This window comes from Thalassophryne amazonica, chromosome 17 (assembly GCF_902500255.1).
Source record: "Thalassophryne amazonica chromosome 17, fThaAma1.1, whole genome shotgun sequence".
Taxonomy (NCBI): Eukaryota; Metazoa; Chordata; class Actinopteri; order Batrachoidiformes; family Batrachoididae; genus Thalassophryne; species Thalassophryne amazonica.
The window spans coordinates 11,075,417-11,098,672 of record NC_047119.1 but is presented as its reverse complement, the minus strand read 5'-3'; the positions used below and the strand labels follow the sequence as shown (position 1 = coordinate 11,098,672).

General features: G+C 39.0%; 1 protein-coding gene across 1 annotated transcript in view; it reads right to left on the bottom strand.

Moving 5' to 3' along the window:
• The window catches only part of col5a1 (procollagen, type V, alpha 1), a 247,044-nt gene that overhangs the window by 58,868 nt on the left and 164,920 nt on the right, over positions 1–23,256 (bottom strand). The window contains exons 21-29 of the mRNA XM_034192658.1: positions 22,518–22,571; positions 20,868–20,912; positions 18,395–18,448; positions 18,262–18,306; positions 17,263–17,316; positions 13,276–13,320; positions 12,908–12,961; positions 7,330–7,374; positions 5,060–5,113 (exon numbers count right to left, since the gene is read on the bottom strand). Coding sequence (XP_034048549.1) covers positions 5,060–5,113; positions 7,330–7,374; positions 12,908–12,961; positions 13,276–13,320; positions 17,263–17,316; positions 18,262–18,306; positions 18,395–18,448; positions 20,868–20,912; positions 22,518–22,571 — 450 coding nt within the window. The remainder of the gene's footprint in view (positions 1–5,059; positions 5,114–7,329; positions 7,375–12,907; positions 12,962–13,275; positions 13,321–17,262; positions 17,317–18,261; positions 18,307–18,394; positions 18,449–20,867; positions 20,913–22,517; positions 22,572–23,256) is intronic.

The following is a 23,256-nucleotide window of genomic DNA, read 5'->3' as shown; positions in this document are numbered from 1 at the left end:
GTTGTGTTTTTATTATTATTACTTAGAAGAACAAAAAGCCATTCTAACCATCCTTCGGTGTGATTCTCTGCATTGTGGTCCTGCCTAGGTTCATTTCACATGGAAGTTATTATGAAACTTGGATTTTGTCCCTGTGGTTATCCTTGGTAGCTGACTGGAGAGAAAAGTTGCCAAATATGTGTTGCCTTCACAATCACCTGGCCCAAGACATAACAGAATCAGAGATCGTTAACAAGTAATACTGGCAGATCAGATTTTGCACAAAGCCAGACTATACCATAATACTCTCAGGCCCAAGTCTGTGTCTGTGTTAGTTAGCTTGTCTAGTGAAAGATACATTGTCATTCTTTAAAGCAACATGTAAAATTACATGAAGATGTGCGGTAAGATTTTTCAAGATACATTGTCATTCTTTAAAGCAACATGTAAAATTACATGAAGATGTGCGGTAAGATTTTTCAAAACAAAATTGTAACTCCAAGTATGTTTTTTAAGCACATTATAAATCCCATTGCTCACAGTGGAGGCCCTCAGCTCACGTTAATATTAGCCCATTAGCATCACATTATGTGATGCTAGCACATTTTCATGCTAACATTAGCCTGTAAGCATTACGTTATATGACGCCCGTTAGCATCATATTATGTGATACGAGCGAGTTTTCATGCTAATATTAATCCGTTTACCATCATGTTATGTGACACCCATTAGGATCAGGCTGTGTGATGCTAGTGAGTTTTCATGCTAACATTAGCCTGTAAGCATTGCTTTATATGATGTGCGTTTGCATCACATTATGTGACACGAGGGAGTTTTCATGCTAATATTTACCCGTTACCATCATGTGTGAGGCTAGTGAGTTTTCATGCTAAAATTAGCCTTTAAGCATTAGGTTATATGACGCCCGTTAGCATCATATTATGTGATACGAGCGAGTTTTCATGCTAATATTAATCCGTTTACCATCATGTTATGTGACACCCATTAGGATCAGGCTGTGTGATACTAGTGATTTTTCATGCTAACATTAGCTTGTAAGCACTGCATGATATGATGTGCGTTTCTGTCACATGTGACACGAGTGAGTTTTCATGCTAATATTTACCCATTACCATCATGTTATGTGACACCCATTAGGATTGGGCTGCATGATGCCAGTGAGTTTTCATGCTAACATTAGCCTTTAAGCATTATGTTATATGATGTCTATTAGCATCGTATTATGTGACACGAGCAAGTTTTCATGCTAATATTTACCCATTACCATCGTGTTATGTGACACCCATTAGGATCTGGCTGCGTGATGCCAGTGAGTTTTCATGCTAACATTAGCCTTTAAGCATTACGTTATCTGATGTCCGTCAGCATCGTATTATGTGACACGACCAAGTTTTAATGCTAATATTTACCCATTAAAACCGTGTTATGTGACACTCATTAGGATCAGGCTGTGTGATGCTAGTGAGTTTTCATGTTAACATTAGCCTGTTAGCATTGTGTTATGTAACAGTAGCGACTTCCAAAGATATGTGAATGATTGCTGCATCTTGGCCAGGGCTCCCTTGAAAAAGAGGTTTTTAATCTCAATGGGACTTCCCTGGTAAAATAAAGGTTAAGAAAGATTATATTGGTCATGTTTCAGTGCTTTAAGGCGCTCCCCACAATCAGGTCCTCTGGGATTGTGCTACTTCCATGTTTTTACAGTACTCCTCCTTTCAACGCCACACAGGCAAATGACACTATAGCTGATTATTTAGATTGACGATGGCGTACAATGTACACCGCCATGAATGACATCAGAGCATCTGATCCTCAGTGGTGAGCAAGGCTATTTTAACGTTTGAAGCAGTAAGAACTCTGATTACGGCTTCTTTACGGTCTTCTTCTAACACCATGTGCCTTAAATGGCAGACTACATACTCCACGCCACTAAAGGTCCAATCAGGCATATCTGCACACACCCACTCAAACGCACATAAAACGGTATCACGGTAACTACACTGGACTCTCAATCTCACCCTCATCAATGAAAGCCCCTTTAAATTGAACATGCACACATGCACACATGCACACGTTTCACAGAGATGGCTAAGAATGAGTCATTTAGATTCTGGACCATGTGTGTCTCCTTCAGAATAAAGAACCTCCTCAAATCTTTGCTTTCATGTGGATCTGCTCAACATCTCCAGAGGAAAACAGGCTGAAGCCCAGTTTTTCTCTCGGGTTTGAACAGGTTTAAAGTGCGATTGATTTCTTTTTACCTCTCAGCGTTGATCTTATAGACATCCCGGGCAGGGATTGTGGGGTTTCATGTTTGAAGACTGAGGGCTGAGGCGAGTTATGTTTCTCACTGTAAGAGTGGGTTTTCTTTAAGCGTTGTCAGCGTAAATCCCTAAAGCCTTTTGCAGATAGAAGCAGGTCTTGGTGCACCTGTCAAAACCTGTCTTTGTGACCAAACGTTTGTTGAGATTGGTGCTGAGTGAAGACCAGAAGAGGACAAGGTAAAGTAGCAACACCATATGGTTCACTGCCTGCAATTCTTCTCTTGTTGCAAGGCTCAGACCTTGGAGAAAGAATGTGACTCAGCTCAACCAATGGTCACTCCAGACACAAGACTTTGCATAGTGTTGAGGTTTGAGTCTGAGGACACATACGCAAATGTCTCATTACTTAAATCCACTGATTTGCGATGTTGGCGAAAAAAGGTTTACTGACTTTGACTTCTTCATGGATGATGCTGTGATCTTTGTGGAATCAATCTATACCCTGATTTGTAGACATTCATTCATCTCCGCAGTGACGTTCTCTGTGTTTGAAATCGAGACACACCTGGTAAGAGCTTATGGAGTCATGAGCTCAGTGGACAAAGGTGGTTGGTGATGCTGATATCTTTGAAGGAGAATGAAGGTCCAAGTCTTTAGAATCCTGGTGCTGCCTGTCTTACTGTACGGTTGTGAAACGTGGGACAGTGGACACTATCCAGTGACCTAATGCAGTGGCTGAATGTCTTTGATACCAGGTCTCCTCTAAAGCTACCATTGGAATGGCTTTGTGTCAAATGATTGGCTGCTTAGGGAGTATAGGATGAGGAGTATCACTTGCACTCTGAGGTAACATGAGATGACATTTTTGCCAGATGTCAAGTATCTATGTGCACGATCCAGCACGTAGATAGCTCAGTGTTGAAGACCCTAGTGGCTGAAGAAGGCCAAGAGTATTAGCTAACTGTGACGGATAGAAGGGTAATTCTATGGAAACAGATTTACAATCAGAGCAAATTTTAAATTCTAAGCAAGTCTTGTATAGGCTCTTGTTGCTGGTGCTTATGTCGTGTCGCAGACCGATTGGTCCCCCAAAAATCAGTCCACCCTGCCTTCACTGAGCATACGTCATTAGCCGCGGTTCACGGATTAACATCTTGTTTCTGCTTCAAACTGCACTCCAGTCATCATCTGTCTCAGCGACAGATATCTAAAGCTTTTGTACAACAATCATTTCCACATAAATTCACCATTATTTCATCATAAAAAAATAGCGGAAGCGATCAGAGCACCGTAGCTACACAAGCTGCTAGCTGCTCAATGCGTCACAGAGTTTCACCTCGTTTCTGCTTAAAACTGACTTTAAAATGATTTCAGAGGTTTTACCTGTATCATCTGATGGTTAATAATCCCACTAATCCATTTGATCACTTTGGGTGAAGAAACTCCATCTCAGAGGAGCTGCTGAGCTCCAAAATGGTGCATGCGCATGGAAGGCAGGGCACACCAATTTTGGGGGGGCTGTTTGGTCTGCGACATCAGATTCCAAAATGTGAAGCTGATGAGCCTCTATAACTCCCCCTGGACAAGATGCCAGTCCGACGTAGGTTACTTCGCCAACCAAGGACGGTGTCGCAGACCGAACGGTCCCCCTAAAAATCAGTTCCCCCTAATGACGCGGTTCAAGGATTATCACCTCGTTTCTGCTTCAAACTGCACTCCAGTCATCATCTGTCTCAGCGACAAATATCTGAAGCTTTTCTACAACAATCATTTCCACATAAATTCAACATTATTTCATCATAAAAGGCAGTAGAAGCGATCAGAGTGCCGTGACTAAACGAGCTGCTAGCTGATGCGTTCACTGCACATCAAACATTTCAAAGCGTCACAGAATTTCGCCTCGTTTCTGCTTAATACTGACTTTAGAATTATTTAAGAGGTTTATCTTTATCATCTGATGGGTAATAATCCCGTTAATCCATTTGACTGCTTTGGGTGAAGAGACTCCATCTTAGACCTGCTGCTGTGGTCTGAAATGACGCATGCGCAGATGCAAAAGGCGGACCGATTATTGTTTGGGTTGATAGGGTTCTAATAAGGACAGGTTTGCACCATCTGCCATCCTTAATTATCATGTTACAGGGTAACATATACCACCTGTCATTGAATTCAATGGACGTTGACCTTGTTTGAACTTTACTTTGGAGACCAAACATTCAACACAGTCAAAACAATTCCATTGATTAATCCTTTTATTTCAACCAATAATTTGCATCATTTTTTACTGAAATTGGAGCAACTTTAACTTTTGACCCCTGTACCCCTGAAACTGACCTTTGTCACCATTTTTGCTGTTTTTACCCCATAACTCCAGAACATTCCGCCACAGATAGTCCAAACTATACCTTTTTGGAATCGTTATGATCAGGCAAAAAATGTGATATAGTTTTCAACATGACTGGAGCATTTTTACATTTTGACCTCTGTGTAATTCTTCACTGACCACTAGCTGGCTACAGCTACCACCCTGTGATGGCTATCATCCATTTTTGTGTAGACCATGATACACTGAGGCTGGATTCTGAGTGTCATTTGGTCACCTTCAGTGGTACCAATCAGGTCAAAATTGATGACTGTGGTTCCTGGACTATGGTTTTCTGCTTGGGTGGTTGCTATCAAGGACCCAAGACGGTTCTGTCATGTTGTGGATGCGGCAAAGCTCAGCACTGGTGCATGCTCCCAGACTTGACAAATATCACTGCATACAATGTTCAATACAAACACAAAAGCCTCACCCTGTCACCCTTGATACCCATATCTCCTTTGAAACCGGGGAATCCATCTTCTCCCTGGGAAGAGAACAGAGCAGGCAAATGTAATGATGCAACAGAATGAGATAATACAGATGTTGAAACCATTTCTGTGGCAGTCACACAAACACACACACACACACACACACACATACACTGATTTGGAGATTTCACAAAATTGCTTGTTGCCATAGAAACACTTGATTGTCTCCTCAGATGGGGTTTTGTGTTTGTGCTCATTTAAAACCAAGGCTGCTGCAGTCGCCTTAGAATATCTTTCTTTGATCCAGCCTCTTTGTTACATTAAAGACGCCGGTTTCCACCAGCTGGAGGAAAGAAAAATCACCTTTATTACTACCTAACCTCATAATTAAGTCATACGGTCTCATAACCATGGCATTAAGTCATAATTACATGTTTAGCAATAATTAGGAGAGGTAAAGCCATAATTATATAGATCATTTCAATGAATCTGTAATAATTATGAGGTTTTAAATCAGAATTATGAAAGAGTATCTTATTACTATGAGATGGTACATTTATGAAATATGTGCATACAATTGTAAGCTGCAAATTCATAATTATGATGACATGAGAAGGTCCAGATGTGATGAGTTTTTAAAATCCAACTTTAAAATACACTTTTTTTCTGTGGTTTATAATGAACATTTATTTTAATGTGCATTGCATTACACATTGAGTTCCACTGTTTGTTTGTTTTTATATAATGCGTCATAAAAGACTATCATAACACATAATGATATGGTGGTAATATGGATACAAATACAGCAGCCCAGTCTCACGGTTTTTGTTGTTGTTGTTTTTTCATTACGGGGTTTTTGTAACTCACTATTACTAACCCTAACCCTACTCCTACCCCTAACCTTAACCATAACCACCACCGCCCACCTGAATTAGAATAAATTTGTGCTCCCATGACAAAAATTTAGCACTTTCGTGACAATTTGACGAACCAATAGATTAATGTATATTTCTGCTGAAATATACTGTATATTGTGTATATATATATATATATATATATATATATATATATATATATATATATATATATATATATGTATATTGCTGCTGATTCACAACATGCCGTGAGACTGGTTTGAATACAAATACAAATGTAATTGGGAATCTAATAAAGGAAACTCGTAAAATTTGAAAATACAATGTTTTTTTATTTGGAATATTTCAAAATAAATCTGATGAATCAAATAATTTTCATTTGGAGTACTTAATATACTTTCTTGAAAATAATAATGATAATAGCATTTGAAATATATGATATTATTTAAAATGCTCCATTCATTTTTGTTTGTTTGTTTGTTAGTTAGTTTGTTTGTTTACTTGGCAACAATAGCACCTGTAAGATTAAGGATCCCTGAGCATTATGGCCTTCCAGATAAATGGAAATTTCAAGGCTTTTTTTTTAAACATCACAACTGTCAGATATTTTGTTCAAAGCTCAAAAAAAGTATGACAATAAAATGTGAATATTGACAATATATGCCCAAGGATTGGAAAGACACGTACTGGATTAACGACCTGAGCTGACGAGTGAGTAAATATACACAATTTCCCTGAGAATCTCCAGAAAAATTACTGCAAATTCATTTCTGAAATTTTAAGATTTGATTCACAGAGGTGAGGACATTATGTGATTTCATCGTGAAGTCATTCATACCAATCAATCACAAATAGTTTACTGATCAATATGTGCTTTAGATCATCCATTTACACTACTTGGTTGTTGAGATTGACAAAAAAGAAAGTGTTTTCTGATCATGTTTTCTTTGATCTTTGGCCTTTGATCAAACTACTCCAAAATCTAATGACCTCTAGACATTTTTCCAAGTAATTGCTCCATCAAGTTTGAAGGAAATCTGTCCCACTGTTTTTGAGTTTTCTTATCCATAGTCTGCTATATAAAATTAAGCATTTGCAAATACATTGAATAAAATAGTATTATTGTTCATACAAAATACTCTATCCTCTCCTAATGACTAAAATACAAAGTACTTGAAAGGCCTTAAAATAATCAAAATATCTACATAATTTGACCATGATCTCATAGTAAATATTATGAAATAACAAGTACTAATTAATAATATAATAAATGCTAATTATGAGATTGTAAGCCGTTATTTACAATAACTTCATCAGGGACAGGGGAGTTTTGTTGGTGGATATTGTTTTGAGAATTGAGTTTTACGTTGCACATTCAGCCATGTGGACAAATATACCTTTTCACCCTTGTTTCCTTTCAAACCGCGAACACCATCAGCTCCCTGTGAAGCAGAAACAGACAGAACATTACTGACTGACAAAATGACTATCAGACAAAGGATGAAGAACTGCTTTTTAAGGTTCCACCACAGACCCATCGCTCCGAACCTCGAAAGACACTCACTGCCAATTTGATGGTTGGTTGATTGTGAAATGTTCTTGGACAGTCAGAAGCGCGTCTGTACCTGTCAGCGCTGTCAAATGTTTGGTGTTTGTTGTGAAGCTGGGCTCACTGAAGGATGCATCACTGCATCCGTGACTCAATATATGTAACAGGCGCACAGTTTGAAAAATTAGAAATAATCGTATACAACTGTCAGTTGTAAGATACTGCATTATGGGTTTGCAGAGGGCTGCACGTTTCAGTTACATCGTGCACGATTTAAGTATTTCACACTTAGTGTTGACTGGTTTTATGAACAGTATTGATCTATCTACTCCTAACAGCTCTCTTTGTCCATATGTTCTGCTCTGCAGATCTCCAAATAATGGGGACATTGATTAATTGACTGATTATTTATTCATGAGATTTATGGCAAACACTTTCTGAGAAGTCAAACAGCATGTCCTATACTACAGCGGATTCTAATATGAAGTGGATAATTGCAATAGAATTTGGAATTTTAAGCATCCAGACAGTCCTGTGAGAATGAGTGTAACTATCAGATGTTGGCTGGGCTTCCCAAAACAATTTTAAGTCTAAAACTTTGCAAGCAGCACTGGAAGGCTCTGCATTAAGATCACAGTAACTCTCAGAAGGTTTTATGGAATACAGCTACTATCAGAGCCACTGAGCAAAGAGCAGATGGAATCCACCAGTACCTCAGAGACAGAGCACACAGGAATGCAAATATAAACCACTTAGCTGCCAAACACTTGATCTGGTCATAAAAATAAAAAAAGGGGGGGGGGGGGGGGTTGGCGAGTCATGCAAACTATTTCTTCACTGATTGAATTTTGATCAATTTGGTCCAAAAGTGAACCACTTTATCCTTAACAAACACCCAACCTTCCCACCAAGCATAGTTCATATGGGCTCCAAACTGTCTGACTTGGAGTTATGACCTTGAATTTGACCTTTGAAGGGGGTCAAAAGTCATGTGATCAACAGAAGTGTGATATATGATTTCATATAAGTCAGGGGTGGGCAATCATGTGCCATAAAGGGCCGAGACATTGCAGGTTTTCCTTTCTGCCAATCACCTTCGCAGGTGATTTCATTAATGTTCAGGTAGAGAAGCTTGAATCTTCGACTGGACTAGGTTGCTTGATGTGAGGACGTTTCGCTTCAAATCGTAGAAGCTTCCTCAGCTAAAATTCTTGCTCTGGTAGTCTGACTTCCGTCTTGACTCTTGTAGAGAAGAATAAAACAGAAGCCAACAAAAGCTGGAGTTTTTAACCTAACCAGACCCCTCCTACCGAGAGGCCGACTGCTACAGGCTGGTGACTAAACAATAGCTCTAATTAGCACCTATTGTGCTCTAGTTAGCACCCTCCTAATGATAGGGCAGCTGTCCCTCCTAATGATGGGACGGAAGTCTCTCCTGATGGCTCCCTTGACGACTCTCCTGATGACGTGAATGACTCATTACCATGAACAAAAGACTGAAACTGCTTTGACCTGAGTACCACATTGTAAACAGGGGACAAAGCGTGTCTGAGACCCCCTCCCCGGTTAAGGCTGGGTTTCAACTGTTTTACAAAGAATGCTTCCTTGACCCCTCTCTCAAATCATTTCTTCTCTCTGGCTAAGATTTTAACTTCCTTGTCCTCAAACGTGTGGTTAGGGTCTTTCAGGTGGAGATGAACTGCAGACTGAGGTCCACTGGTGCCCTCTCTGCGGTGCTGGTATAGCCTTTTGTGTAAAGGTTGCTTAGTCTCACCTATGTAGTGTTCATTACAGTTTTCCTGACATCTGATAGAATACACTACATTGCTCTGTTTGTAACTAGGGATCCTGTCCTTAGGGTGAACTAATTTCTGTCTCAAGGTGTTAACCGGTTTAAAGTAAACTGGGATTTTGTGCTGTCTGAAGATCCTCTGTAGTTTTTCCCCTACTCCTGCTAAATAAGGGAGAGACACTCCTCTTCTTCTTGTCTCCGTCTCCTGTCTATCTGGTCTCTTTGTTTTCTGGGACTTCTGCACTTTGTCCAGGGACCATCATGGGTATCCACATACCGTGAGGACTTTCCGTACAAGTTGTTGTTCTTTAGCCCTTCCCTCTGCAGTTGTGGGCACCTGTAGGGCTCTGTGTAGAAGTGTTAATGTGTTAATGTTCAGGTGTCTCAGCAGGTGATTTCATTGATGACCAGGTGTTTATGTGCAGGGGAGAAGCTCATCAGCAATCCACCTGGTGAGGTGATTGGTTGCAAGGAAAACCTGCAGTGTCTCGGCCCTCATTGCCCACCCCTGATATAAGTGTTTAGTAGTAACCACAGGTGTAGTAATCCTATCTATGTACCAATATATAAGTGTTGGCCCCATGTTTTGTCCTTGGCTTGTGATCTTGACTTTTAATCAGTTTTTCTCAATATCAAATTATTTTGTCCTTCACTGACCCAAAATCATTTTGCCAAGGTTTTGTCCAAATTGAATCAAAACTCTTCAAGTTGTTTTGTTCACAGGCAGATGTACAGACTGACAGATAGTCTTTAGTGGACCAAAACCAATATCTCCTAAATGTGCTACTGTGCACGGATACAAATATTACCTTTGTTTAAACTGGTAATGTGAATGCTGGTCGCGTCACTTGAAAGTGCCAACAGAGCTCAGAGGTGAAACTGTTGATACGTTGACAGTTATGACTGTAACTCAATCAGTAGAGGAAGTTGTCAAAGGAGAAAATGAAACTTTGGTGGGTTTAATCAGTCACTGTAGCTGACTGCCCTGGAGAAAGACAATGAACTCCAACACTGCTTGACCTTGGAACACACTGACCCCATGCGAATACAGGAAAATGTCATAGTAGAGAACAAAAACTGTCTGTCTAACTGTGTCCTTTGATTTAGCTCGTGACTACAATATGTGTGAAATGTTTTCGAATAATTTCTCTGAGAGAACTGAAAAATTTGAGAAAACGTAAGCTGCACACTCTCTGTGGAAGCACACAGTCTGTTTTATTACAATTCTACATCAAGGAAAAACTGCAGCCTTGAGCTCAGATTAGCCAAATTTACCTACTACAAACTAAAAGAACCTGAAAGATTATTCATGACTTCATGTTTGCACAACCAAGTTCATTTTTTTCTGTTCTCCAATCAGCCATTGTAGACAATTTGTGTAAAACAGGACTGTAAATATTTTAAACAACTGATTTTCTAAGGCTTTGGAAAAGCATAGGTACGAACCCTACAAAATGCATTAAGTGAATGAATAGGTAGATAAATCACTGAGTCAGTCATCTGGAGTTTGTTTACAAGATTCAACTGAATTCATTTATAGCGCATCAAATCACAACAAATGTCACCCCAAGGCACTAAGGTCCCGACCTCATGAGCAAGCACACTGGCATTAGTGTTCAGGAAAAATCGAGCATTTTTGTTGATTACAGGAAGAAACCTCAAGCAGACCAGGCTCAGATGGGTGACCCACTGCTTAGGTCATTCTTACAGTTACAAGGTTTTTACAAAGTTTCTTGTAGTCCACTGTTCACAATGACACACTGTAAACCCAAACAAGTTATCAGAACTCAAAAAATACTGAGGTAATCATTTGCAACAATATTTTTGAGTTCATAAACTTAGTCAATTGTTCCCAGAACTTAAAAGTTTTGATTATATGCTACTTGTACCTCATGATTACAATTAAATTAAAGTGTTCATTAAGTAAAATGTCTGTAATTTGTGTCATGGCCCAAGCAGAGGGTCACCTCTTTGAGTCTGGTCTGCTTGAGGTTTCTTCCTCAGAGGAAATTTTTCCTTACCACTGTTGTTCTGGGGGTTGGTAAGGTTAGACCTTACTTGTGTGAAGCACCTTGAGGCAACCTTGTTGTTATTTGGCGCTATATACATGAAAATAAATTGAAATTGAAGTAAAAGTAAGTCCCTTTAGCTGCTCCCTTGCTTTTTCACTCAGGGTCACCACAGCAGATCAGAGGCTGATCTGCATGTTGAGCTGAGACGTTTTATAATGGATGCCCTTCCTGATGCAACTCCACATTACATAGAGAAATGTGGCAGGGGTGGGGTTTGAACCAAGCACCAAAACTTGGTGCTTGGTTCAAACCACTTGGCCACTACCCAAGCTTAGTAAGTTAAACGGTTTCTTAAAACTTTGAGTTTACACTGCTTAATCTTTTTTAATTAATTTGAACTTTTGGGTTTAGAGTGTAAATGGCCTGAAAGGACAATCTGGAGGGGGAAGATCCAAGTCTTTGCCACACCAATGCCAAGTCAGTCACAGGAATTAGAACACTCCCAACCCAAATGTTGCCCAAGACGTTGTTGTACTCTGAAAATCAAAATAACTCCAAAACAATAAATGCTAACTTTCTACACATTTCAGACATTTCCTCTGTGATTACACTCTGGGCAGGGTAAGAAGCTTGACTATGTGGGATGGACTGGGAATCGGGCCACTGCTTCATCACAACAAGAGGAGCCAGCTGAGGTGATTCAAGCATCTGGTGAGGATGCCCCAGGGTTGTCTCCATGGGGAGATCTTCCAAGCATGTCCAGATGTGGGAGTCTCAGGGAAGATCCAAGACACAATGGAGAGATTATAACTCCCAGCTGGCTTGGAATGCCTCAGGATTCTCCAGAAAGAGTGTAAGGACTTGGCCAACACGACCCAGACATGGATAAGTGAATGAATCTTGTACATCTCCAAATTAAGAAGGGCATATAATGAGGATAAAATGATTAAAAAGTCTGAACTTTGATGCATCAGACAGCATCTTTTGTTTTTTTTTTGCTTATGTAATATCCCATTGCACCAACTGCCACCTGCTGGGTGGTTGGTGGATGCGAGATAGATGATGGAAATTAGAAGCAGGTGTGGTTGAACTTACATGTAATTTGAAATAAGATAAGACAAGATGAGATAAACTTCACTGATCCCACAGCAGGGAAAATCACGTGTTGCAGCAGCAAGAGTCGTACAGTAGTAAAGAAAAGAAAAATATTTACATTGAAGAAAGGTGACTAAAGTATATTGCAATATTTGCTGGTGGGTGCATAAATACTGATGTGAACAGATTACATGAAAAATAGAATATAAGTGAGGATATATATGTATAAGTATGTATAGATATGATAAAATTATTGCACAGGATCATTTGCATAGTTGTGCATGTAATAAAGAACAAAAGGTGGCGGAAGACATAGTTAATAGTGCAAAATCAGCAGGTGTTTATGGGCTTGTCTGGCAGTTAGTTTGTTTCTATTTCCAAAGCCTAGGACTGGTGGCAACCAAGGCCATCACTTCTTCTTGTTATTCTACCGAAGCATACTCAGTTTGGTTGGTCGAACTTGGAAGTAATGGAGTAAAACAGCCTAAAGCCACCTAACTTAAAAATCATGGTGATGACCAACTCACCTTCACTCCTCTTGGCCCTGGATAACCAATGGGTCCTTGAGGGCCAGCGGGCCCCTGGAAAGAAAAGGCTCAGATGAGAGCTCATCACACACACACACACACACACACACACACACACACACACACACACACACACACACACACACACACACACACACACACACACACACACACACACACACACACACACACACACACACACACACAGTGCATGCAAGGGCAGAGTTCTAATGTTATCTATTAGTGGCCAAATGTTTCATGCAAATGCGTCTCCAAGATGAAAACCATGAACACTGGAGCACTTACAGTCTCCAAACTGCATGTGTGTGTTGGTGGGGGGGGGGGGGGGGGGGGGGAATTAAACTTACCAAGTGTCCTTTCTCTCCAGGAGGGCCCTCCTTCCCAGGGTGACCCTGTGAATTATAAGAGAAATATTGCGCCTCATTTCAGGATAATTATGATCATAAATACTACAGCATCCGCTTTAACTGAGGGATTAAGCTGTAAAACTACTGCCGTTGTATCAAACTGGAAAACTGGAATAAGAGCCTTTAGAGTTCAATCTCATTTGTGATTTTATCCTTAATGCACAAGATTACGGAGGCACTACCGGCTATTACGGAGCACTAAAAGCCCTAGACTGTCATTCTGGGAATTCGTAACGCGTATACTGTATCTTTACGCATGCAAACACACACACATACATGGTGTAAAATCCCGACCAAGACACATCTAATGCGTGCATGCTTTTCCACTGAGAACTGTTGGAGGGAAATTGATTGCATTCTAGTGAGACAAAGACGCGCTGCAAAACCTCTGATAGGTTTTTAGAGATGTTGATGGAGAAGGAAATAGATACCAGAGAGAAGAGAAATGCAGGGCAGGGATGGAGGATGGAGACAGAGAGGGGGAATGTTGGAGGTTAATGGAAGAGACAACAAATGGATGAATAAAAAGGCCTGAGAGCACATAAATAGGGAAGAAGTATTGCTTCTCTGAAATGACTCTGAAAGCCATTAGAGGAGATGGTGACATCATATGGTGTATTTTGTCTCTCGCTCACAAAATCCTGGGTTTTTGCACCATATCCTCACTCTCCCAACTTTTTTTATGTCCTATTCATATTTCATACTTCCTTGTCTCCATCTCACTTTGGTGCCACCTGCTACTTTCCAAAGCACATCTGCCATTAGCACAGCTGTCCTTTGTGGTGTGTGTGTGTGTGTGTGTGTGTGTGGGGGGGGGGGGGGGGGGGGGGGGTGTTTTAGATTAAAATATGCATCTTGATAATGCCTTATGTTGCACAACTCGCATAGCTGCCGAACTAAAATACCAATCCTTACACCCCAGTGGCCCCCACCTCAAAAAAAAATCTATTGTGGATGTTGTCAGATCTCAGGACCTGGTCTGAATTTTCTATGGTCCCATATGGAACATTCTGTCAGATAGTCAAGTCTTAACCACAAAAAAAAAAAAAAAAGATGCCCTCAGTGGCCCCAAGTTTCTTTGCCAATTGTATTTTTTTTAACTTGGTGAAAACATCTGTTTTGAAATTGACAATTAAAAAAAATAGTTTAAAAAAGCCCAATATGGCCGTGAAGTCCAGGTACATGATGGGTGTAAGTAAACTTTGGGTCCCAACAGTATGGACCTGAGATAATAAAAGTTTGTCTGTGTTAAAATACTTACAAACACCATAGCAGCTCCCCCCCCCCCCCCCCCCCCCCCCCCCCAAAAAAAAACACAAGAAAATGTGCACATGCAATTTTGAAACAGTGCACACTATGGATTGCATTTTTCAAATGTGCAAAATACCAAATACTGTTCATTTAGTGCACTTGGTTCATAAATAGGCAATTTGGGGTTTATCCACCTGAGTGCACAAAATTGTGTGAGTCTCACAATTCTGTTTATCCTATTTGGACACAACATGACTGATGATTTACCAAAGTCAAAAGGAAATTTAGCAGGTACTGGCCGTGTCTGTATTTTGCCCATTTGTAATCTTGGAATTAACGTGTTACTTTTGACCAGAGGTGTCAAATCTGGTTTCAGAAAGTAAAAACTCTCCCATGTGTTGCTTCTACCTGTGCACCTAAAACAGGTGATCTCAATGAGCTCATCCACCTGCCTGAAGAGCTGAACTAATTACAATCAGCTGGTTTATTGGGAGGATGGAACAATTATGTGGCTGGACTTTTATTTTCTGAAGCTGGATTTGACACCTCTGCTTTTGACAGATTGCATATACAGATTTTATTTTATTTTTTAATAATTAATTGCAAACACTGGGCAGATTTAAAGTCTTAAAGTATTTACTTATTGCTTGTTTCTTTGAGAATAAATGTCTTCATGCAGAAGAGATAGACCATAGCTCTGTGCTAATCTGCGCTGAGCAGTGTTGCCATAGTTACTTTGCAAAGTTACGTAATTAGTTACTTTATTAGTTATTTTAAACAGTTGCTTCATTAGCAGCTACTGACAACTCGTAACTAATAAGTAATATAACTAATAAGGTAACGAGTAATCCAACTTAGTTACTCTAAATATTGAGTACTCAGCAAAGTAAGTATTATTTACTTTGCTGAGTACTCAATCTTAAAAATAACCAAGTTAGATTACTTGTTACTTTATTAGTTACATTCAGCAGCTGTCGACAAGTTGTAACTAATAAGTAATGTAACGAATAAGGTAACGAGTAATCCAACTTAGTTACTCTAAATATTGAGTACTCAGCAAAGTAACTATTAGTTACTTTGCTGAGTACTCAATCTTAAAAATAACCAAGTTAGATTACTTGTTACTTTATTAGTTACATTCAGCAGCTGTCGACAAGTTGTAACTAATAAGTAATGTAACGAATAAGGTAACGAGTAATCCAACTTAGTTACTCTAAATATTGAGTACTCAGCAAAGTAACTATTAGTTACTTTGCTGAGTACTCAATCTTAAAAATAACCAAGTTAGGTTACATGTTACTTTATTAGTTACATTCAGCAGCTGTCGACAAGTTGTAACTAATAAGTAATGTAACGAATAAGGTAATTAGTAACCCAACTTAGTTACTCTAAATATTGAGTACTCAGCAAAGTAACTATTAGTTACTTTGCTGAGTACTCAATCTTAAAAATAACCAAGTTAGGTTACTTGTTACTTTATTAGTTACATTCAGCAGCTGTCGACAAGTTATAACTAATAAGTAATGTAACGAATAAGGTAATTAGTAACCCAACTTAGTTACTCTAAATATTGAGTACTCACAAAGTAACTATTAGTTACTTTGTGAGTACTCAATCTTAAAAATAACCAAGTTAGGTTACTTGTTATTTTATTAGTTACATTCAGCAGCTGTCAACAAGTTGTAACTAATAAGTAATGTAACAAATAAGGTAATTAGTAATCCAACTAGTAATATAACCTGGTTATTTTTAAGATTGAGTACTCACCAAGTAACTATTAGTTACTTTGCTGAGTACTCAATATAAAAAATAACCAAGTTAGATTACTAGTCGCTTTATTAGTTGCATTCAGCAGCTGTCAACAAGTTATAATTAATAAGTAATGTAACTAGTAATCCAACTGAGTTACTCTAAATATTGGGTATTCAGCAAAGTAATTATTAGTTACTTTGCTGAGTACTCAATCTTAAAAATAACCAGGTTATATTACTAGTTGCTTTATTAGTTACTTTCAGCAGCTGCTGACAAGTTGTTTGCAGCTCCTAATGAAGTAACTGTAAAATGTTACTGTATAAATAACTAATAAAGTAACTTTTCAAAGTAACTGTCGCAACACTGGCACTGAGCACAAATTACAGTTTAGTGGGACACCTGATCACTACTGTTAACGATGTGTCACATTTTGTCTACGAAACACACACATGCACATCTCAAAGTCAGTGTCGAAGATCACAGCTGTGCATAGATGACGCGCAGTGCCTGAACATACTCATGCGCTGTTTATTAAAATGAACATGGGAGAAAAAAAACTGTTTGCACAGTTGTCTGTGTGCTCGGAGAATTATTCACCAGTTTGGTTAAATGCCATGGCTGTAACAGTTATTAAATGCTTGAAATAGATCTTTTTTTAACTGCTAGCACATGAACACAGTTATGTGGCAGAGTTTGTGCGTAGTAAAGTACAAAGTGCACACCTGCAAATGGCAAATGCTTTATAGCCATTAAAGTGCAAAATCATTAATCTACGTAGATCACCTGCAAAACTGTCTTCACCCCAATGTGAAAACATTTGGATTACCCACGTAATTTTGCACTCGTTATCTGGGATCTTATTACATCCACTACATCTTTACGACTTGTAGCGCATGTGAGCATCAAATAAAATCACACACTTACCGGCGGACCGTCAGCTCCGGGCATTCCTGGTAGGCCTGGCTTTCCATTCGGACCCTAATAAGAAGACATCATTAATCGTAATGAGGCATCACAAAATACAGTATGTTTGTATACGCGCTACAGTTCTTGAGTTCATTAAGTATGTGAATGTTTATCGATACACCCTATTTTGGTTCATATAGACAAAATTTTACAGTAGGTACTGAAGGGTTGGCTGTCCTGGAAAATAAATTGGAAGGTATGGGGTGTAATAATCCTCTCAGTCAGTGCCATAACTCATAACTTGTAAAATAGCTGTGCTAATCACAGAACCAGACAAAATGGCCCATTAAATGGCTCATTTTGTCATATGGTTCTCTTGGAAATAATATTTTTGTCTTGAAGATGCAGAATTAAAAATGCATTCACAAAAATGTGCAGAAAAGGCCAGATGGTTAGTGTTTAAATCCAACGTAATTCTGGTAGTTTATAATGAGAACCCATGTGAAACAGATAACAAATTAACATTATATATTACTGTCCATTACTTTCAGTTTGACTTTAAGGAAGATAATTTTAGAAAGTTCTATATTGAGAAGCCTGGTTTACTTTTTGTATTTGAAATGTGATGAACAAATTAAAATGTGTGAAATACCAAGGAGCTGAACACTTTTGCAAGCCACTGTGTGTGTATATATATATATATATATATATGTATATATATAATATGTACACACATTGTGCTTGGATTGTAATTGGATTTATTTTCATTGGTCTGTTCTGTGTATGAGATTTTATTTGGCTCTGTGTTGGGGCGTACATTTGCATAATAGTGTGATCAGCATATGAAGAAAATGCTAAATTGGATTTCCGCTCGTGCAAATGGAGGGACAATTTCTTTATTTGTTGTATTTTTACAGATTCTGAGTCTCTGTTTATTAACATTTTTTTTTCCAAGTCGGCACTTTTTTGCATATTAGATTATATTTGAATTATTCATCAATCGTGTAATGTGCTTACCTTGTCTCCTGGAGGTCCGATAGCTCCTTGGGGCCCTGGCAGTCCCTGTTGAAGAGACACAAATGCTGGTAATGTTTTCCTGTCTGAGTAGAAAAGAAATAATTCAATGTCACAGAAACGGTTCATCTCAAACCTGGGCTCCAGGGTTTCCCTGTTGTCCGGGAGGACCGGGCTCTCCTTGAGGTCCCTAAAGAAAAACAGAATTTTTTAAAGGTGGTGTCTCTTTTGATTTTTTTACCATTTAAGTAATCAAAGGGATTTTCTTTGGCACCATGACATTCATCAAACCAGAGTTTTCTAGGTCTATTATGCTCGTGCTATCATCATGAATCCAAATAAACTCTTGTTGAACGTATTAGCTTTGGACACAGCTGTCAGAAATAGGGCACCAGAGATGAAGTCAGGATAAATCTCGACAGATGTGACACAAAAGGTTTGATGGATAGTTGCTGGACAGGTAACACAATCCCTACACAGGTCTGCTGTGTCACTTGTCAAAACTAAATGTTACTTACAATTCCAGCACTTTTAGTTGGGTTTGCCAAACTGAGTCAGTAGGGAGAGTAACAAGTTGTCATAGCTTTGTATATGTATTTGCCGTAGTTGTTCATTTACATTCATTCATTTTCTATACCTGCTTACTCCAATTAAGTGTCACGGGGGGAGGAGCGGGGGGGGGGGGGGGGCTGAAGCCTATCCCAGCAGTTTTATTATTTTTAATATTAATAATAATAATAATAATAATAACAATAATAAAAACCTGGCATCCTGTCCAGGGTGTACCCCGCGCCATGCCCTATGACTGCTGGAATAGGCTCCAGCACCCCCCACACTTAATTGGGGTAAGACGGTATAGAAAATGGTTGGATAATAATAACAGCAATAATAATAAAATAATTTATATAGCACTTTCAGTCAAAAATAATTTAAAGTGCTCTCCAAAGCAAAAATTTAAACATTTCAATCTAAAATTTAATATTTAAACTGGTGTTTGAATATTTATTTTATGTTTTTATCTCATGAGATAAAAACATGTCTATATAGGCAACATAAAATAAATGTTTTAATCTTAAAATATTTAGTGCTAATGGACCTTCTAATAGACAGACTGGTGTCCTGTCCAGGGTGTACCCCGCGTCATGCGCTATGACTGCTGGGATAGGGTCCAGCACCCTGTGACCCTTAATTGGAGTAAGTGGGTATGGATGGATGGATGGATGGATGGATGGATGGATGGATGGATGGATGGATGGATGGATGGATGGATGGATGGATGGATGGATGGATGGATGGATGGATGGATGGATGGATGGATGGATGGATGGATGGATGGACCTTCTAATATCTTCAGGTAAACTGTTCCACAGAGTCCGTTTACAATATGCAAAGTTTGGAAAGCCTTCAGACTTATTATTTACCCTGGGCCCACATCCTGACACCATAGAGCATGAGGAGGCATACAGGGGTTAACAAGTTCTGCAAGACATGGAAGTTGAAGGCCATTTAAACAATTATAAGTGAGCAACAACATGTTAGTCTGCTTTTAAATTCACAGGAAGCCAGTGAAAGGAAGCCAAATCAGGTGTGATATGATCCAATTTTCTAGTTTTACTCAAAACTCTGGCAGACATATTCTGAATCATCAGAAGATATCTCCAACTCAATGTGGCAAACCACAAAAAACATTATAATAATCACCCAGTGACAGTGTTAACTGCTGATAGAGATGTCTCCATTCAGCAGGACCAACAATGACCATCTCAGTCATCTCTGAGTTCAACACCAGAAAATTAAAGGACATCCAACTGTCCCTGCCTGTCTCTGTCCCAGAGTTCCCAGATGCCATCAAATGCAGCATGAACTTTGAATTTTGCATATGAGCTTTCCTTTTCAAGTCACTGCAAGACCTCACTGAGCAAAGTTGCTATATTCACTGTGGAACTAGATTTGAACAAAAAGTTAATTTTGTCCTTTTTTCTGAAAAATTCAAAGCAACTATGTTTCATCACAAAGCCAAAGAACTATATTCATTTTAATAAAACAAGCTGGGTAAAAGTATCATGGAATTACTGCCCTATGCGGGCCATTAAAAAAATGAAATGCCGCAGTGAGTAGATATAAATAAGAAACTACATGACTGCAGTTTTGCTTTCTTACACCCGATACGGCCAGACGTTGGACAAATAGCGCACACTATAATGAATTTAGGAACACGTCACCTCTCAGGTAACTGGTAATCAATTATGTTGCCTAAGTCGAGGAGCCTGGAGAAAGATGTTGATCTTCCATCTCGACCTACCTGGAGTAAACCTGATAGAACAGACGCTCTGTTCGACATGAGCACTCCTTCATTACGCCCGGACTGCACCAGAAATTGATCAGGAATGATACGAGTGGCCAGGGAAAGGTGCTCAAATGGATCCAAATACAATCACTCTGTTCTTAATCATCTCAAAGGTATATTCTAATGAGCGTGTGTGAGAGACTGTAAGCTGTATTATGAAACAATATCGTGGGCATTGAGGTGAAATCATGTGTATATATGTTGCTTTTTGCCTCAAGTTGAAAAACAAAAGTGTATTTTAGGAGTTTCTGGCTTCACTTACTATGTTTCCCTTTGGTCCAGGGTGGCCATCCATTCCAGTAACACCCTAAAACAGAGGAAATTAACACAACCTTCATCATATGTGATGTACATAAACTGTAATCTTCTCAAAATGCTCCATAATGTGACGCTTGAACAGATGTAGTACGTCAGGGCCAGCAAGGCCTTCTGTGCTGGCATACACATTGTCAGAACCAGAAAATTTGTTTTCAAAATTTAATGTTTTCATTCATGTTATTTGTTTTATGTTATTCATGGTCGTTATTGTAAATAAGATTTTTTTTTTTTTCCTAATACTTTACCTGGTTAAATAAAGGTTAAAAAAAAAAAAAAAATCTAAAATGTTACATGTATTTCACAAAAACAGCTAAAATCATGCATTTATTATTTACATTTATTTGGAGCAATGAAATCATTTCTTTGCTTCTCTCCCTGAGTTGCGCTGCCTTCATATCAGCTCATATACGTAGATGAGAGCTTTCTTTAAACCAATCAAATTTCCCTGTGCTGACACCAGGTGATAAAGTTTCTCTGAGGCCTTCAGAATTACGGGTGAATCCCTTCTGCTGTTAAAAACGTATGGAGATGATGTTGTAGACTGTCATATTCTTTAACAATCACATTTTGAGTTTGCTGTGTTGGGCGTGCTGTTTGACACAACCTGACCTGCTAACTTTCTTAAAGCTAGCTTAGCATTGTTTGCTAAGCAGACAGCCAGTTAGCTAACAGGCACAGGGGTAACACACAGTGCAGCCTTTAAGTTGATCTTTCTTGGTGTTTAGTTTTTTTATGTAGTGGGGGGTTTCTTGGGGGGGGTGGACCAATTTTTATTTTGCTCTGTTTTAAACACAATGGCTGAAGTAGGTGAAGAAATAGATTTGGTCTGAATGACATATGGCACCTGGCTGTGCTAGTGTCCATATCACAGGTGCAAATGTGCAGCAGCTTAGCTGAAATCTGTTGAATTCTAATTGTGTTATTTGTGTTTATGGCATTTTTGCTTGGTTGGTGGTTGTGCTGATAAATGTGGCTGGCCTTTGTGAGTTTTCTCTTGCTTCTTCAGAAATGACAGTGATGTAGAATATATGCAATGTTTATATGTGATGCAGCAACATACGATACTGTGTTTAATTGCAGGAGGATAGTCCTGAAAGCCAAGGCATAAAAGGTGTAAAATGCACAGTGCACATGGAAAGTGTTTGAAATGTATTCAAATTGAAGAAAAAACCCATACAGTTGCACCAGCGTAAGCGCTGCTTAGCGTTTGCATCTTCTAAATTGTGTAATATACACAGCAAATTGCATTAGGGATCTCTCCATCCTACACGGCTGAACATAATGCACACAATTGATTCTGGAACTGAATTCTTTACAGTATTAAATCTGTTCAAAATAATATAAACGCCAGCTACAAAATATGCTCTGTTGCAGACATTGGTTTCAAACAGTGACATTAAACTCAATAACATATTCCTCCCAGTGTAATGTGTGTGAGATATATTGAGTTTTGTATTTCCCTTTGGTTTTTGTTTGCGGCGTCTTTTGTTCCTGCTGCATATGAGATGGTAAAAGCGGATGCTGGCCTCTAAGCAGTAAATCGATGGTAACAGTGTGGGATATGAAGAAATGAGCACGGTGCACGGGAACTCACAGGGGGTCCGGGAGGTCCCTGAGGTCCTTTTGGTCCCAATAAACCACGGGGCCCCTGGGGAGGGACAGAAATACGATTTAGAATGTCACACCTGCACAAAAGTTTATAAATGATTCAATATTTTTTAGCTAAATCAAGTTTTGAAAATGACATTTTTGAAAACAGCCTGAGTTACAAACTTTGCGATATTGTACAGAGTTGCTCTTGTATTTATGACACACGTATTCCCTGCAGCTATGACTATCAAATAGCTCTGAATTTCATTGTTTTGCTTCAGTTAGATGTGGTCCAGGCTGCATGAATCCCAACCAATGCAGCACACCCTGGTGGACAAAATAAATCATAACAACGTATAACAATGGCTGCACAATGATTTCTCCACTGGTTTGATCTCCTCTGTGGTGCTGAACCACTTCTAGCGGCAGGATGTTATGGAAAGCAGCCTGGATTTATCATCTCTAAAGATAGTGCCAAACAGATAAGGTACAATTTTTAACTAGAATGGGCATTCAAACAGTGCAACGCCTGCCCCTTACAGGTACGACAGACGGATGACTAATATTTCATTGTGAGTTAATAATACCATCAAATTAGATTCTTTGAGGCCTTGACATTTGACCAAGTCTGTCCAAAATTGAACCCCTTTATCCTGAACTAATATACAACCATTCCATCATGTTCAACCCATACTGGCTTCCAGACTATTTCAGTTTAAAAGCTATGACCTACAGTTTGACCT